The 17,907-nt window shown below is 37.1% G+C and overlaps 1 protein-coding gene across 1 annotated transcript in view; it reads right to left on the reverse strand.

The window, feature by feature from the left end:
- PIAS1 (protein inhibitor of activated STAT 1) overlaps positions 1-17,907 on the reverse strand; it is a 150,174-nt gene that overhangs the window by 23,779 nt on the left and 108,488 nt on the right. Inside the window, exons 7-8 of the mRNA XM_033189612.1 lie at positions 16,139-16,244; positions 4,435-4,508 (exon numbers count right to left, since the gene is read on the reverse strand). Coding sequence (XP_033045503.1) covers positions 4,435-4,508; positions 16,139-16,244 — 180 coding nt within the window. The remainder of the gene's footprint in view (positions 1-4,434; positions 4,509-16,138; positions 16,245-17,907) is intronic.

A 17,907-nucleotide genomic window follows, 5' to 3' on the forward strand; every position in this document is an offset into this window, starting at 1 on the left:
TTAACTTATCTATGAAATACAAATTCCTATTTTATAAGGTACTTTTGCTATTGCCTTAATACTAAGTAGAAAAACCACAGACTAAAAATTCTAGACAAATACAGTAATAGTACACAAGGTTTATGAACTGTAGAACTACCAGACTACTTCTGATTGTTTATGAAAACGGATAAGATGGTAAGAAATAAAGATTGTTTCAGAATCCAAGCCATAGGCAATGAAATTTATACTCTGAAAAGCAGCTGTTTTCCAAAGGCCTTCATCTCACATACCTTTACCCCATGATCTCCAGCTGTCAGTTCATATCTTTTAGGCAAGAGAGCAACTCTCAAGCCTTTATCTTCAGCTATACTGACAAGGTGACCTACAGAGTTTTTAAGGAATGCTGACACAGAAATGGTGCAAGAAAGACATAAATGGGTACATAAAAGCAAAAGTTCACTTTCAAATGCATTATTAGCTGTCACACAAATGCTTTAGAATCATAAAATAACTATTATGTGATAATTCTTATATTCGTGATTTTTTAAAAAATCACTAAATTCTAAATAATTATCTGAAAAACAGATATCGATATTCTCTAACTTGGTATAAGGAGAGAAGCTGAACTTTGAATGTCTTCATCTTGTGATTACAAATTCTTCCTTTCCCTTTATAGGACATAAATTATGTTTGAATTATTTGCATATAAACACTTTAACTCCCAAATGTGTTTTCTAATGCCACTAACTTTACAATTATAGTGCTATCTATATTAGTAACTGATGATGCTGCAAGAGAAAACATTCTAGATATAAGTTTTAACCAACTTATATTTTTAAAAAGCCCTAAAAATGTCAAAACGTGCTTTCTCCTTGCAAAAGGAAAAAGTGTGACATTAAAAACAATTTTGGCTGGGCACGGTGGCTCACACCTGTAATCCTGGCACTTTGGGAGGCTGAGGCAGGCGGATCACTTGAGGTCAGGAGTTCAAGACTAGCCTGGCCAACATGGTGAAACCCCATCTCTACTAAAAATAAAAAATCAGCCAGGCGTGGTGGCAGGCGCCTGCAATACCAGTTACTCAGGAGGCTGAGGCAGGAGAATTGCTTGAACCTGGGAGGTGGAAGTTGCAGTGAGCTGAGATCACACCACTGCACTCCAGCCTAGGCAACAGAACAAGACTCTGTCTCAAAAAATAAAAAAATTTTAAAAGGGCTGGGAGTGGTGGCTCACACCTGTAATCCCAGCACTTTGGGAAGCTAAGGCAGGTGGATCACCTGAGGTCAGGAGTTTGAGACCAGCCTAGCCAACATGGTGAAACTCCATCTCTACTAAAAATACAAAAAATTAGCTGGGCGTGGTGGCGCTCACCTGTAGCTCTAGCTACTTGGGAGGCTGAGGCAGGGAAATCACTTGAACCTGGGAGGTGGAGGTTGCAGTGAGCCAAGATCTGGTCACTGTACTCCAGCCTGGGTGACAGAGCAAAACTCTGTCTCTGAAAAAAAAAAAAAAAAAAAGAAAAAGAATAATTTCACAAGTTTTTTTCACAATAATATTTCATAAATACATTTCCAGAGTTTATCTTCTTCTATCAATTCCAAGTCATTTGTATTTGAGTTTACAAAGCAGTTTTTAAACTGCTTTGTAATTTAAAAGATTCCTCCACCTCTATTTTTAATAAATCAGAACCATAAAATTCCCAAAGAGTAAAAACATTTTTAATTATTTTTGTTGCCTTTAGCTAAATGGCACAGAAACAACAGAAACTCATTTATTTTGAGCTCTGTACATCACAATAAGGGCAATTGTAATGCACAGTAAGACATCATACTTACATATTTCAAAGAGAGCAAATCTCCTTTATTATCCTATCAATTTGATATACAGATATTACTAAATTTTATTTTTGAGTAAAAACATACCTCAAATGTATGATCTTACTATTTCAGAATAACTGTGAGGGATTATCCCTTTAGCCAAATAGAAACCCATGAAAGTATTATAATTATATATTTTACACATACATACACACATATACACAATATACACATATAGTTGTTTTGTTTTATACTCTGAACTTTTAAAGCAGATGTCAATTTAAAATGAACTGCTGGCTGGGCGTGGTGGCTCACGCCTGTAATCTCAAGGGAGGCCAAGGCAGGAAGATTGCTTGAGGCCAGAAGTCCACAACCAGCCTGGGCAACATATGAAGACCTTGTCTCTACAAAAAAAGACAAAAATCAGCCGGATGTGGTGGCACATGCTGGTAGTCCCAGCTACTTGGAGGGTTGATGCAGGAGCATTGCTTGAACCTGGGAGGTGGAGGCGGCAGTGACCTGAGATGGCAGCACTGCACTCCAGCCTGGGTGACAAAGTGAAACCCTGTCTCAAAGAAAGAAAAATAAATAAAGGTGCAAAGAGCAAAATGTGATTAATAGTTTCTAATAATATAGACATGAGCACCTGAACTACAGAATTAAAACATAGTTCCACAAATAAAACTTTTAAGATTCATATTGGAGTGCTTATTTATATGAATAAATGCTTCATGTATGTGTTAAACATAAAGCCTCAGGTATATTAGTACAACTATAAACACTTTTAAGTGAGACTGCAGAAAAACACTACTCTTTCCAGTGATTTAAATAGAAAATGAAGTGTATGTACTTTTCTAAACTTACTGTATTTTCTGAATTGGTGTTTTACAACAAAATGAGGCAGCAAAGAACAATGGAGGGGGAATGGATAAATCAGGGTTTTGGAGAAAGAGGGTAGAATAATTATACATCTTTTTACCTTTTTCTTTTAAAAACATTTTTGGTCTTTTTCTCACCCTCTACTTCCCCAGTGTGTGAACCATTTTTCTAAGCATGAAACAAACACACACACACACAACACACACACACACACACACACACCCCACACCAGTCTCCTTTACAACCTAGGCTGTTGTAACATTTACCTGGCTACTTAAAGAATTTTTAACACTAATATAAAAAGCCTGGAGTCAAAATATTTTTCGCAAGAAAAAAATTGGCTTTATTATAAAAAGGAATAAAAATAAACATTACAGGAATAGAAGGATATATACACAATGATAGAATTTGGTGATTTTAATTAACTTCATTGTATTTTTTTCTATAACTTACAGAAACTAATTCATGATCTACTAATTTTTTCATATTATGTTTGAAGTTTCATAAATTACAAAAAAAACTTGTAACTACAAATAACATTTAATTTCTATTTAAATTCTTTATTTCTTTAAGAATACAGTAACTTCATCATCATCTGATATTAGTAGGATCTCAGTATCAACTGCTTTCAATATCAGGCCTGTCTGAACAATCAGGCAAAGGAGGAAACAGATGTGTCCTTTCATTCTTTCTCCCCAATTTAAATATGATTAGTTTGATTAATTATAGAACAAAAAGTAATCAAAATGTCAAGGTAATTTATTATTAATTTTTCACATATTTTCATATGGCCATATTCAACCACCATCCCTACCAATGAGCCTAACATCGAATTAGTTTAACATGTTTTTGAGACCTTTTCCCTTACAGGTTTAATAATTTGGTTAAGTCTTGGGACCATATATTTATTTCATGAAAATTATTGATTCTGACCTCATTTTCTGGCTTAAAATATCTCAAGGCTTTTTTATATGTATAACAAATTCAGTTATTTAGGCTGAACAGAAGTTTCTAATTGGTGAACTGTTATAATGTGGTCATTGTTGGCAAAATGGTTAAATGAGATGTGTGAGTAATCACGGCTAGATTTTTACTCAGAAAGGTACTATCTTAAGTAAAATTTTTAGCCAGGCATGGTGGCTCACGCCTGTAGTCCCAGCATTTTGGGAGTCCGAGGCGGGCGGATCACCTGAGGTTGGGAGTTCGAGACCGGCCTGACCAACATGGAGAAACCCTGTCTCTACTAAAAATACAAAATTAGTCAGGCATGGTGGCACATGCCTGTAATCCCAGCTACTCGGGAGGCTGAGGCAGGAGAATCGCTTGAACCCGGGAAGTGGAGGTTGTGGTGAGCCGAGATGGCGCCACTGTACTCCAGTCTGGGCAACAAGAGTGAAACTCCATCTCAAAAAAAAAAAAAAAATATATATATATATATATATATATATAAATGTAAAATTTTTATAAATACACTGAGACAATAAACATTTCTTATTTGGAGATTTTACGATTGAGCCTGAGAGATGGTCATTAATCACAGGCCATATTTAGATATGTCTTACTAAGAGTAGATCATTTTTGAAGACTTATTTAGATTCCAAATGCAATGCCTAGGTGTCTTTCCACTTTTCATAAACTGTAACAATGGTGGACATATTTTAGAAGTAAACAGAATTTCTCAAATAGCAAAAATACTTAATAAAAAAAGAAAATGTATGTTAAACTTCCTGGAAAGCAAGTAATAGTTAACACTTACTGGACACAGTAGAGAAACCCTTAGGCTGGTTGTAGCTATTTCACTGTCTGGATCCGCAGTCAACTTCTCTTTAACTGATATTCATTCAAGAAGAAAAAAAGCAAACAGAGTAAGTTTATTAAAGATACATTACTGGAACATTACTATAAAGAATAAAAAACTTAAACAAATCTGCTCAATTATTTCCCAATTAATGGAACAGATAAAAACCATATGGCTTTTAATGCTATAAGCAAAGGATGGAAAACAATTGTTTATCTGTAGAATGACTATATTTCCTGTAAATTTCCTATTTCTCACTCAGGGGACAAAAACCTGCAGCAATATGAGATATATTTCTCTAATATGTTGACATATTCAACTGATGGTAGACCCTTTTTCTTTTATAACTCTAAGATACTGGATCAAGGTTTTCTTTCTTTTAAACTATGACTAATATTATTTGGGCTCTTCTATTTTCAAGGACATTAATAATAATAATAACATTTATACATTTTTGAAAGCTCAGAAAATAAAAACATTTACTGTAAAACAGCTTAATTCAAACTTTAAATTATGAAAAGAGTCCTATTTCTTTTTTTTAACTATACAATTATTTGAATTTTAATCTATTTCTCTATAAAATACTTGTGCCCTCTTGGGCAAGTCAATCTTCCTTTCTCAGCTTAATTTTACTTATAGTAAAATTGGAACCCACACTAGATAATCTTTAAGTCTTTTCACTTCAAACTTCTTCTGGTTCTTAAGGGAGGAGGAGACACTAGCAATTTTACTTTTCCAAGGCTGTTCTTTCATTCTCTTTCAGTCTGATATAAAAGACTCCTTACAATTCTCATCTGGAAACCTGAGCTATCTGTTACCTCTGAAAACTTCAATAACCAGTAACAAGAAAAAACATTATAGGGGTGGGACAGGAAATGCATATATGTAATATTCCAACAATTTTAGAAACTGTCCCATAATAACTTTAAAGTCTATATTGTATAAAGGGGCCATAAGTGGGGTAGCTGTATACATAGTCGACAGAATTTCTGAGCTGTGGTACAACTAAGTGTGACCAGATAGACACCATATAGAAAAGAAAATGAAGAGAGGGAGAAGTACTTGGGTAAGTTACAATTTCAGAGTCTGTTGTTCTGATAACCATTTATGAGAAATCCTACCTTTATTAAACACAGTGCCCTGGATTTTAGTCTGGGTTTTTTTAGATGGTCCAAATCCTGGATATCCTATCCAACTATTTCCATTAATTAGTGGATCTCAAGTAAGGTACATATCAGACATACCTATAGAGAGCTTCCTGAATCAAAATGAAAAGAGGGACACTAATTGGTAGTTTTTTAAACGCTCCAAATATGATTCTAATGCCAGACTAAAAAGTCATTTCATGCCCTGGAAATTCCAAATTTTCAAAGTCTTAATGTACTTTACAGGCTGTCTCCTGACACACACAAAAAGGCATACAACTTCTGGTTTTAGTTTGGAAAATATAGTTATAACACTATGCTAATGAATACCATATATAAATTACAAAAAGTATGCCTTTGTCATTATACACCAAATCTTAGTCAATCCTTTCTCATAAATATGATTTTAAAAAGTAGTATCTTTGTTAAAGGCAACAAATAATCGCCATACGAAATAAACATGCAAATAGAATTCTAATGTGATTACTCACTGTGTTGGCTAATTTTAGGTGTCAACTAAACTAACTGAACGAAGGGCTACCTACATAGCTGGCAAGGCATAATTTCTGGAAGTGCCTGCGAGTGTGTTTCCAAAGGAGACTGGTGTGTCAGTCTGTGGATGAGTGAGGAAGATCCGCCCTCAATCTTGGAGGACACCATCCAATCAGCTGGAGGGCACGGAAAGAACAAAAAGGCAGAGGAAAGGAAAATAAATTCACTTTCTCTTTTTCCTTGAGCTGGGACACCCTTCTTCTCCTGCCTTTGGAATTCTGTGATCCTAGCTCTTGGGAGCCTGAGCTAGGAGGACCGCTTGAGGCCAGGAGTTGAGACCCGTCTGGGCAACATAGTGAGACCCCATCTTTAAAAAGAAAGAATTCCAGGTTCTCTGGACTTGGGACTCTGGGATTTGTACCACCATATCAGCCCTTCTCCTCACTCCTCTTAGGACTTAAGACTGTGAGTTGGCTTCCTGGATCTGTGGCCTTTGGACTTCAACAGCCATATTACTGGCTTCGCTGGTTCTCCAGCTTGCTGATAGCCTATCTATTTTGGGCATTCTCAGCCTTCACAGTCATGTCAGCCAATTCCCCTGATACATCTTCCCTCAACTCTCTCTCTCTTTCTCCTCTCCTTCTCCTTCCCCTCCTAGAGTCTCTCTGGAGAACCCTGACTAATAACCACTCCGCATGCCTTCAACAACCATCCCACCAGCACCCTTTATAGACATAGTAAGCAATGGGTATAGTAACTGACTTTGAACTTTGCATATTTAAATTTCCACTTAAATGAAGCAATACTATAGATCACAGTATCAGCCTTACACAAAACAAAGCTCAGTGTTTAGCGCTTAGAAAATAAATTGAAATAAGAAAATAAATTGAAATAAAGTAGTGGTTAAGAGCACAGGACCTAGAGAGCCTAGCTTAGAATTTAAGTCTCAGTTCTAAGTCACTTAACCTCTCTATGCCTGTTACATTATCTGGTAAATGGGAACAATAATAGTATCTCACAGAACTGTTTTAAGGATTGAGTTAATACGCATTAAAAGTTTTAAAATACACTTGAGCCTGAGAGGCAGACATTGCAGTGAGCTGAAATTGCTGCCACTGCACTCCAACCTGGGTGATAGAGTGAGATCCTGTCTCAACAACAAAAAAAGGTGTTTTTTTTTTTTTTTTCTTTTGAGACACAGTCTCACTCTGTCACCCAGGCTGGAGTGCAGCGGTGAGATCTTGGTTCACTGCAGGCTCTGCTTCCTGGGTTGAAGTGATTCTCCTGCCTCAGCCTACCAAGTAGCTGGGATTAGAGGTGTGCGCCACCATGGCTTGGTTAATTTTTGTATTTAGCAGAGACAGGGTTTCACCATATTGGCCAGGCTGGTCTCAAACTCCCAACCTCAGGTGATGTGCCCACCTTGGCCTCCCAAAGTGCTGGGATTACAGGCGTGAGCCACAAAAAAAGTTTTCAAATAACCTAATATTATTCTCAATAAATACTAGCTATTGTTACTAGCTAACAATAAAACAAATAAAACATGATTTGTATATTCACTTTCTCTCAGAGGTGGGAGAATTTTCTGAAATTATTTTAGAATGTTTGTCAATTTCTATTAAAAACAAAACAAAACAAACAAACAAAAAAACCTATGCCTTCTCTTTTGTCATTGTAGACCCAATCCTAGTCCATCTATTCTTGTAAAGATTTTTTTTTTTTTTTGAGGCGGAGTCTCGCTCTGTCGCCCGGACTGGAGTGCAGTGGCCGGATCTCAGCTCACTGCAAGCTCTGCCTCCCGGGTTTTTACGCCATTCTCTTGCCTCAGCCTCCCGAGTAGCTGGGACTACAGGCGCCCGCCACCTCGCCCGGCTAGTTTTTGTATTTTTTAGTAGAGACGGGGTTTCACTGTGTTAGCCAGGATGGTCTCGATCTCCTGACCTCATGATCCGCCCGTCTCGGCCTCCCCAAGTGCTGGGATTACAGGCTTGAGCCACCGCGCCCGGCCTGTAAAGATATTTTTTAAGGTCCTACCAGGATCTTGATTAGACTGGATTAATTCTACAGATTAATTTGGAGAACTGACATACAACAATAGAACCTTTCGATCTCTTAGCAAGATATATCTCTCTGTTTATTCAGGTCTTCTTTCAGTTTTTCTCAACGATGCTTTGTAGTTTTCGGCATACAAATCTTGCACCTAGTTTGTGTGATGTATCCCTAAGTGTGTCATATTTTTGGATGTTACCGTAAAATCTTGTTTTGTGAATTTCAATTTCCAATTATTCATTACTAACAGAAATATAATTTGTTTTTGTATACTGACCACACATTCTCTAACTCTGCTAAGCTCATATAGTATTTCTAGTAGCTTTTTTTTTTTTTTTTTTTTTTTTGAGGCGGAGTCTCGCTCTGTCGCCCGGACTGGAGTGCAGTGGCCAGATCTCAGCTCACTGCAAGCTCCGCCTCCTGGGTTTCCGCCATTCTCCTGCCTCAGCCTCCCAAGTAGCTGGGACTACAGGCGCCCGCCACCTCGCCCGGCTAGTTTTTGTATTTTTAGTAGAGACGGGGTTTCACCGTATTAGCCAGGATGGTCTCGATCTCCTGACCTCGTGATCCGCCCGTCTCGGCCTCCCAAAGTGCTGGGATTACAGGCTTGAGCCACCGCGCCCGGCCTCTAGTAGCTTTTTTGGAGATTCTTTGGGATTTTTTTTCTATGTAGACCATAAGGTCATCTCTAAATAAAGACAATAATTATTTCTTCATTTCTAACCTGTGTGTTGGTTTCTTTTTAAAAAATCTTCCATGTCTTATTGTGCTGTCTAGGATCTCTAGGTCAACGCTAGGGGCAGATATCCTTGCCTTGTTCTCAATCTTAGGAGTGAAACATTCAAGTTTTAACCATTAATGATGATATCAGCTGCAGTGCAGACTTTTTGTAAATACTCTTTATTACACTGAGGCAGCTCCCTTCTCTATTTTGCTGACAGTTTTATCATGAATGGATGTTGAATTTGGCCAAGTGCTTTTTCTGCATCTCTGGAGATGATCACATGATTTTTCATTTTAAATTTGTTGAGAAGGTGAATTATATTGACTTTTGAATTCTGAAATCAACCTCATAGTACAGAAATACATTCTGTTTGGTCACCATGTATTATCTCACATACTGGACCTAACAATATTCAAAACAATTCTGAAAAGGAAAAACAAAGTTGGAGAATTCTAACTGATTTCAAGACTTACTATCAAGCTACAGTAATTAAGACTTGTTTGGCATAAAGATAGACATACAGGTAAATGGTAAAGAATAACATCCGGAAATAGATTTATACATCTATGGTCAACTGGTTTTTAATAAAGGTGCCAAGGTAATAAAATGGAAGGAAAGACAGTCTTTTCAATAAATGTTGTTGGACTATTTTGATATCTATGTGGGGGGGAAAAACAAATCTCTACTCTCACCTTGCACCATATACAAAAATTAACTCAAAATGAATCACAGACCTAGATCCAAGAGCTCAAACAATAAAACTTCTAGAAGAAAAACAGAAGAGTTTGTGACTTTCATTTAGGTACAGATTTCATAATATATCAAAAGCATGACATTAAAAAATAGGCAAAAGACTTGGCAGATACTTCATCAAAGAAGCTATAGGAATGGCAAATAAGCACCTGAGAAGACGCTTAACATCCTCAGACATTAGAAAAATGCACAATGAAATGCCACTACATACCAATCACAATGGCTACAATAAAGCAGCCTGATGGCACCATACGCTGGTAAGGATGTGGACCCACTTGAAAGCTCACATATTGTCAGTGGGAATGCAAAAACGGTATATTTACTTTAAAAGAAATTGCCAAACTGTTTTCCATATACTTATCATATGACCCAGCAATCCCACTCCTAGATATTTACCCAAGAGAAATGAAAACATATGTCTACAAAACTGAAGTATCCATATGCAAAATGTAAATGTTTACAGCAGCTTTATTCATATTGCTGCAAAACTGGAAATAATCCAAATGTCCATCAACTGAGAAATGGATAAATTATAGTATATAAATGAAATACTACTCAGCAATAAAGAACAAACTACATGGATGAACTTCAAAAGCATTACACTAAATGAAAGAAGCCAGATGCAAAAGTCTACATATTGTAGGATTGCATTTATCTGACATTCTGGAAAAGACAAAACTACAGAGCAGAAATCACATCAATGGTAAAAGGATGGGATGGAATGCAAAAGGCCACAGAAGAACTTTCTGGGGTAAAGGATGTTCTATATTTTGATTGTGGCAGTGGTTCATGATTGTATACATCTGTCAAAGGAATTTTTATTGCCTATAAATTATACTGTAATAAGCGTTCTCAAAAGAAAGACAGAAAACGGAGGGGAAAAGCACTATGCTATATTTAATCATAAGAAAGTATGAAGAAAAAATAAAGTAAAAGTAAAAGCACTTATTACTTGTGAACAAGGGAATAAAAAAATAAGACATATAATATTTGTTCCGTGGTAATCAGTCAACATGTAGGAAGTTCTCTGGGAGTTAAGAGTTTTCACATTGTTACAGTGATCTGCAGTGGTAACAGTATTTTATTATATGACTATAATAAAGTTACAGCTAGCCACATTTAAAATTAATTTTGTTTTACCCAATAAGTCAATTTGGGGAGCAGAATTAATCTTGTTTTTAATCCCTGTTGTCATGAGCTACAGAAGTCAGCCACTACTCACATGATGCTGTATTTAAATTTAAATTAAAAATTCAGCTCATCAGTTACACTAGCCACATTTTAAGTGCTCAATGGCCACATGTTGCTGGTGGCTACCGTATGGGACAGTGCAGATAGCGAACACTTCCATTATCACAGACTATTTTATTAGTGCTGTTCTAGGGTTGTTATTATTTCAAGATAATTTCTATCCTTCATTAATATCAGGTTATTTTAATTCAGCCTTTTAAAATTTTAAGGCTGAAAACAATCAAACATATTAAGATCAGTATTTCATTTTATAAGCAAAGAAACAGGCACCGAGATCTGACTTTTTTCTGTAGATGTCTTTTCATCAGTTTACTTCAACAAAAATATGTAGATCTACTATGTATGTGGCACTGTGCTGAGCAATAGGAATTCAACAAAAAAATAAGATTAAATTCCTGCTCCAAAGAACTCATAATCTAGTAGAAGGTAAAGATGCTCAGTGAGATCATCTCTAATGCACTCTGATGGAAGTATGTTCGGGAAGCTAACCAAAAGTCAACTCATCTATTCTGGGGGTTCTGGGATGCTTCCTGGAAAAAAGTGAAACAAAGGATAATAACATTAAGCAGAGGAGGCAGCAGGGGAGTTTTGAGGCATAGAGCACAAAACTAAAGCACTGAAGAAAGATAAAAGAGTTCCATATTTTTGGAATGTGAAGTATGAAAAGAAGAGTGAATACAGATGACCCTGGAAAGTAATAAGCAGGTGCCACATCATGGAAAGTTTACATGTCAGGCTAACACAGTTGGAGTTTTTATTCCCTAGGTGTTAAGAAGCCATGAAATGCAAGGGAATGAGAATGGTAAGATTTTAGATCTGTATAAATCACTTAGGTGGCTACCAGAGGAGATATAAAAAGGAGTCAAAGAGAGGGATGTTTTATCTAAGAATGGTTTTTAAAATAAAAGCAGGATATGAGAGCTTAAACAAGGGCAATGATAGCAGTGATAGACAGAAGGTACATTTGAGAAATATTTAGGGAGTAAGTGTGACAGGAGTTGGTGAGTTCAGTTTTAAATACTTGAATTTGAGGAACCAGTGAAATGTTTAGGTGAAGTTAGTTAGCTATATAAGTCTGAAATGCAGGGGAGAGGTCTGAGATGAAACATGTATTTTGGGGTGGGTGTTAGTTTTAAACCATAAGGGTGTGTAGAAAAGTGCACCCAGGATAAAACTCCAAGGAACAGCAATATTTAGAATGCTTCCCTTAAGAGAATCCACTGAAGGCAGATGATTGAGAAGATATGGTCAGAGAAAAAACGAGAGAATTTCAAGGAGAAAGTGGTTCATATCAAATGCAGCAGAAGTATTCAGGATGAAAACCAAAAAGATACCCTTTAAATTTAGCAATCAGATCATCATTTGTGACATCTGAAAGAGCAATTTCAGTGGAATGATAGAGGGTTAAAGACTATAATAAGATGCAGTGAGGAGGTAACAAGAGCAAATGTAGACTACTCTCACAAAAATTAGGATGAGAACAACGGGAGGAACACAGAGCTCTATCCATAGAGGAGCTTGTTTTCCTATTTTTTAAAAGGCAAAAGAGCCTTGACAGCATAGAGTGACAGAAAAAGCCTGCAGACAGGGAGGAACTGAAAACACAGGACAAAGAGCAGATACATGAGGGAGCCAGGTCTCACAATTACTGTGACTGAGCATCTCTACCTGGATGTCTCATCCCATCTCAAACACCACAAGTCTACGAGTGCACTTTGATCTCTCCCCGCAATCTGACCTCTTCAACACAGTTTTCTGTTTCAGTAAATGGCATTACCACGTTACCTGTTGCTTGAGTAAGAAGCCTAGCACTCCCCCTTGGCTCCTCACTCTACACACACAGTCAATGCCATTTCAATACTTCTCAAAACTGTCAACCTCTATCAATCACTATCACCTTAGTTCAAGACATTATCATCTCTTATGTATACTATTACAAACAGGTTCTAAACTGGCCTCACTGCATTAGCTTTGCCTTCCTTTGATTCGTCTTCAAAGTGAGATTCAGATTGTCTAAATGTAATCATGTCATTTATTCCTCTGCTTAAAAATCTTTTAATGGTTTTCTATCATCTATCTTCATATTGTCTATGTCAACTTATACTTGTCCAACTCTCTGGTCACCCTCCTTCTTGGCTCTCTCTCGTTTTTGTTTTTTGTTTTGTTTTTTTTAAAGACAGAGTCTCTCTCTGTTGCCCAAGTTGGAATGCAGTGGTGCGAATCTCAGCTCACTGCAACCTCCGCCTCCCGAGTTCAAGTGATTCTCCTGCCTCAGCCTTCCCAGTAGCTGGGACTACAGGCACATTCCACCATGCCTGGATAATTTTTTTGTGTTTTTAGTAGAGACGGGGTTTTACCATGTTGGTCAGGCTGGTCTTGAACTCCTGACCTCAAGTGATCTACCCGCCTTGGCCTCCCAAAGTGCTGGGATTACAGGTGTGAGCCACTGCATCCAGCCCTTTTTGGCTCTCTCTATTCCAGCTGCACTGGCCTTTTCTCCTGACATACTCTGTTCCTATCTTGGAGCTTAACTTCTCCTCATACTTATAATCTTGCCTTAAGTATCACAACACCAGAGAGGACTATGTTCCCCTATTGTACCTCTACATAGTTCCCTGTCTATCTTCTTCAAGGCACATGTCAAAACTTTAACTCATTAATGACTTGTGCAATTATTTAATGCCTGTCTTTCTTACCAGACTGCAAACTTCTGGGGGATGCAGAGATGGTATGTGTCTTGTTTAACGTTATATTCTCCTATGCCTGGAACACAGTAGACTCTTAATACAATTTCTTGAATGAAAAGAATAAATGAATAAAAGATTAACTTGCAGCAGGGAAAGGGACATTTCCTCTTGACACTGAAGGAAATAAAGTGAGGACTGGGCACAAATGTAGATAAGCTGAAAAGTAATTATGGTAGCTCTGAGATTAAGGAAGAAATGGGTGGTTTAGGTAATTCACGTCTTGTAGCCCCAATTTTCGTGCATTGGCAGAGTGCTGAGGGAGGGGGACAGTGTTGGAGTAGATTATGGCTAAGGCTTGAAATAACTGCTGAAGGGAGAAGGAAGAGGAGAAAGAAACTTGATTAAGAGTTGGTAAAAGACTGTTTTTGATAGTTGTGAGGGGACAACTCTACACAAAGGTAGAAAATGCAAGACAAAATCCTACTAAATCAAATGAATCAGAGAATGGATTTCTCTGTGAAAAGTCTAAATAACAGCAACTTTATTCTTTCAAGAACATAAGAGTGTCTGGCTTGACTATTAAAACTTTGCTAGAAGAACTTATTTTATTAAGAATGACTTACAAGGAACATATTTGTAAGTAATTTGATTCTTTAAAAATACCTGAGATACGTGACATTTCCTTTTGTCAAGTTATTATAAACAGAATTTTAATTACATAATTTGTTGGGAAAGTTTTTTTTTGTTTTTTGTTTTTACAGGCAGCATATAGGTAAAGGTAGATAACCTGCTTTTTAGTAAATTACAACAAATTTCTTACTGGTGGGATCCAAATTAACATTCCATTGGCTTCTCTGGCCAATAAGTAAGGTAAGGTATCAATTTCCACAAAAATCTCATCCAGTGTACAGGTATTCTCCACATCCATCAGTATATCACAGTAGAAATAGCTTTTGAATCAAACAGATTTTGCTGCTTAATGGTAGCTAATAGTGGTTTTTCGGAGAAAATAAAATAATTCAATTCCAGACTCACGTTCCCACTCTCCCTCCAGGTGGTGCTATAGCTATAAGTGGAGAAGAGTTAACAGCTTGAGCAAAGACAGTTGGCCCTATCGTTGTTGTTGCTGTTGTTACCATTAAATAACTTTATCTGCCTTATTTCTTGGTATTCCCTCTTCCATACAGGCTCACATAACTCTTTGCTTTCTGACGGGCTGAGATTCTGGTATTGTGAGGCAAATATGAAGATTCTCAGTAGAATGACCAGGAATAACTTCAGCAAGATTGTGATAGAAGGGAAGGTATCTTATACTCTCCTTCAAGGCAGATGTCTGTCTTTTCTTTCAGGATCCCCACCATCTTCTTGTCCCTGCCAAATGGTGCCTCCACTCCCGCAGATCCCAAATCAGTGCTGTCCTTCTAGGTCTCCATCATCTGTCAATGCATGCCTACAGAGGCATTAGCCCAAAGTGTGCTCCCATTGATTCAGGATTAGCTGCATTTTTAAAGGACCATTTTAATACAGAAAAATTCTTCAATGAACTATTAAGGGTATATTGATATTCAGGGGTAGTGGGATCTTTTACTCTGCCACAGAAATAAGTTACAGAAAGGGATAAAAGCTATGCTACAAAAGGAAAGCTGCTATTATCTTAGTTCTTTCCACCAGAGTGTTCCTAAGTACAAATCTGATAATGGGCTTCATTAATCAGCTCACATCAAAAGTCCTTTAAGGATAGTTATCTAACAACTGCCTATACAAGTTTTGTTCCTAAGTCCCCAGCCCTCATCCCTAAATCCACTCGGCCCCCACCTCTCACAAATAAAAGAATAAATGAAGAACTTAGTTCACCTCTTTGGAAAGGCCAAACCCTCTGACCTTAACCCTTAAAAACAGAGGTCAGCATAGCTCCATTTGTAGACCCTGAATCTCAAATTCAACATATCAAAACAAACCATCCAGTAATTCACACATATGAACTCAGACTCTGAAGAAGCATTAGAAATCACATGGCATAAACCTCTTGTTACAGATGAGGAAGATGAAACTCAGAAGCAGCGTTACTTGTCCACAGTCATATAATTGATTAATGGCAGAACCCATGTCATTATTATTTCTACCACCCCACTGGCTCTCTTCACTTTGTAAATGCAGGGGTGAGGCAATGATATAACTCTGTATATTTTTCCTGGATAAACCTCCAATCTAAAATAACTTTCTTGAAATTTATACCAAGATGCCCTTCCCATTTCCCAGAATTCCTTAAACATTGATTTTATGAAGTTTTAGAAAAATATTCTTCCATGTTCATGCACTCACTTCACAAAGTTAATTTTAAGATTAGTAAAATATAGATTATAAAATATAGTTCATGACAAAGGTATCAGAACTACTCTAAGGTCTTGTTTTACAAGCCAGAAGGTTCTCAGTGTTTTTAATCCTCTACAACAGGTTCCAGTGAATAAACAAATTCTAAAATTTCTTGAGTTGAGAAACTACTACTCTAACCTTTGACAAAATAGTTAGCTGAATAAGTGAAATAAGTTTATCATACGTACTTAAAGCTCTAGAATGATCCGGATTCCTTATTCCCTTTGCTCGTAACCTCTGAAGAAGAACTGTTGAGGACAACTGTTTTACAAGATATACTGCCATGGAATAGTTCTGGAAAAAAAAAAGATGTAGAAAACAAACAACATATGTAAGTAAACAGTACATCTATTTTAATCTCACCATGATAGGAAAAGAAAACTAACACTTCTTAAAACACCTATGTGTCCAGCACTGTCTTAGGCGTTTTCATGAACAGTAATTCATTTAATCCTGATCAAAAAGCTGATGAGATGATCATAAACCTGGTTTTACGGATGAGGAAACTGAAGTATATAGAAGTAAAAGAACTTGCCCTAAAATTGCAATTTTCAAGTAACAAACCTAGAATTTAAACCCAGGTCTGTCCTGGATTTAATATTACCTATACTTGAAGCTAATGAATTTAAGGCACTTACATGAAAGAATACTGTTAAGACTAAGTATAAGCCAAGGACAATAAGATGTCAAAGTTATAAACCATATTTAGTAGGTAACAGATATATCTAAAATAGTATCTATTTTTTTAAAAAAATTAAATGAGATGGGCTTCCTAATTTATACCTTTTAACCTTTCTCTATGCCTTCAACTAGCTCTTGAAAAGATTATACTTGGGCCATTATCACAAGCAGAGGGAATAGTAAAGAAGGTTTTCAAAGAGAAGCTGCTGGTTTGGCAAATGAACAGATGAATATCCATTACCAGCAGAGGGACTACCCAGAGATGACAGAGGGAGAAGGGGACAAAAAAATAAAAAAATAAAAATAAAACCCAAACCAAAGAAACAGCTAACCAACAAGTTAAGGCTAAGTGAAGGGTACATGGTTGGATAAGAGAAAGAAAAGATGGCTGAGGTTCATGAAGGGTAGGAAGGAGATCTAAATGAGAAGGATCACTTTCTATTTGGTACTGGGATCAAGAGGAAGATCAAGAGACTTGAAAAGAAGTAAAAGGAAAATAATTGCTGCCATCTTATATTTTATATCTACACACACTTTTCAAAGCATTCTTAACATACACTGCCAACTTCATTTAAACTTTGCAGAAGGCCTATTAAGACATAGGTAGGATAGGTGACTTTTTCTAAGTGAAGGGCTGATGAAACTGAGGCACAAAAAGATTATGCAATCTGCTCATGATTAGGCAACTGCTTGATGACAGAGCAGACACTAGAAACCAAGGGGAAAGGGCGGGAATATTAAGACAAGGAACTTAATGCACCCTCCTCTTTTGACAGAAAATATCTTACAATACTCTCTGGAAGGTCATATTTTTATTTAAAGTTCAGAAAGCTATCTGTGTTCACATGCTACGCATTTTCTGAGAGGCAGGAAAAAGAAGTGTCAAAAAACCTAATTTACTTTCATTAATAAATTTCACATTAATGAGGAACAAGTAACATGAAACATGAAAACTTTCCCAGCCAGGAGCAGTGACTCACACCTGTAATCCCAGCACTTTGGGAGGCCAAGGCAGGCAGATCACGAGGTCAGGAGATCAGGACCATCCTGGCTAATGTGGTAAAACCCCGTCTCTACTAAAAATACAAAAAACTAGCCAGGTGTGGTGGCATGCGCCTGTAGTCCCAGCTACTTGGGAGGCTAAGGCAGGAGAATGGCATGAACCTGGGAGGCGGAGCTTGCAGTGAGCCAAGATGGCACCACTGCACTCCAGCCTGGGTGACAGAGCAAGACTCTACCAAAAAAAAAAAAAAAAAAAAAATTTCCTAAATTTTAG

The sequence above is a fragment of the Trachypithecus francoisi genome, unplaced genomic scaffold (genome assembly GCF_009764315.1).
Source record: "Trachypithecus francoisi isolate TF-2019V2 unplaced genomic scaffold, Tfra_2.0 Lachesis_group3, whole genome shotgun sequence".
NCBI lineage: Eukaryota > Metazoa > Chordata > Mammalia > Primates > Cercopithecidae > Trachypithecus > Trachypithecus francoisi.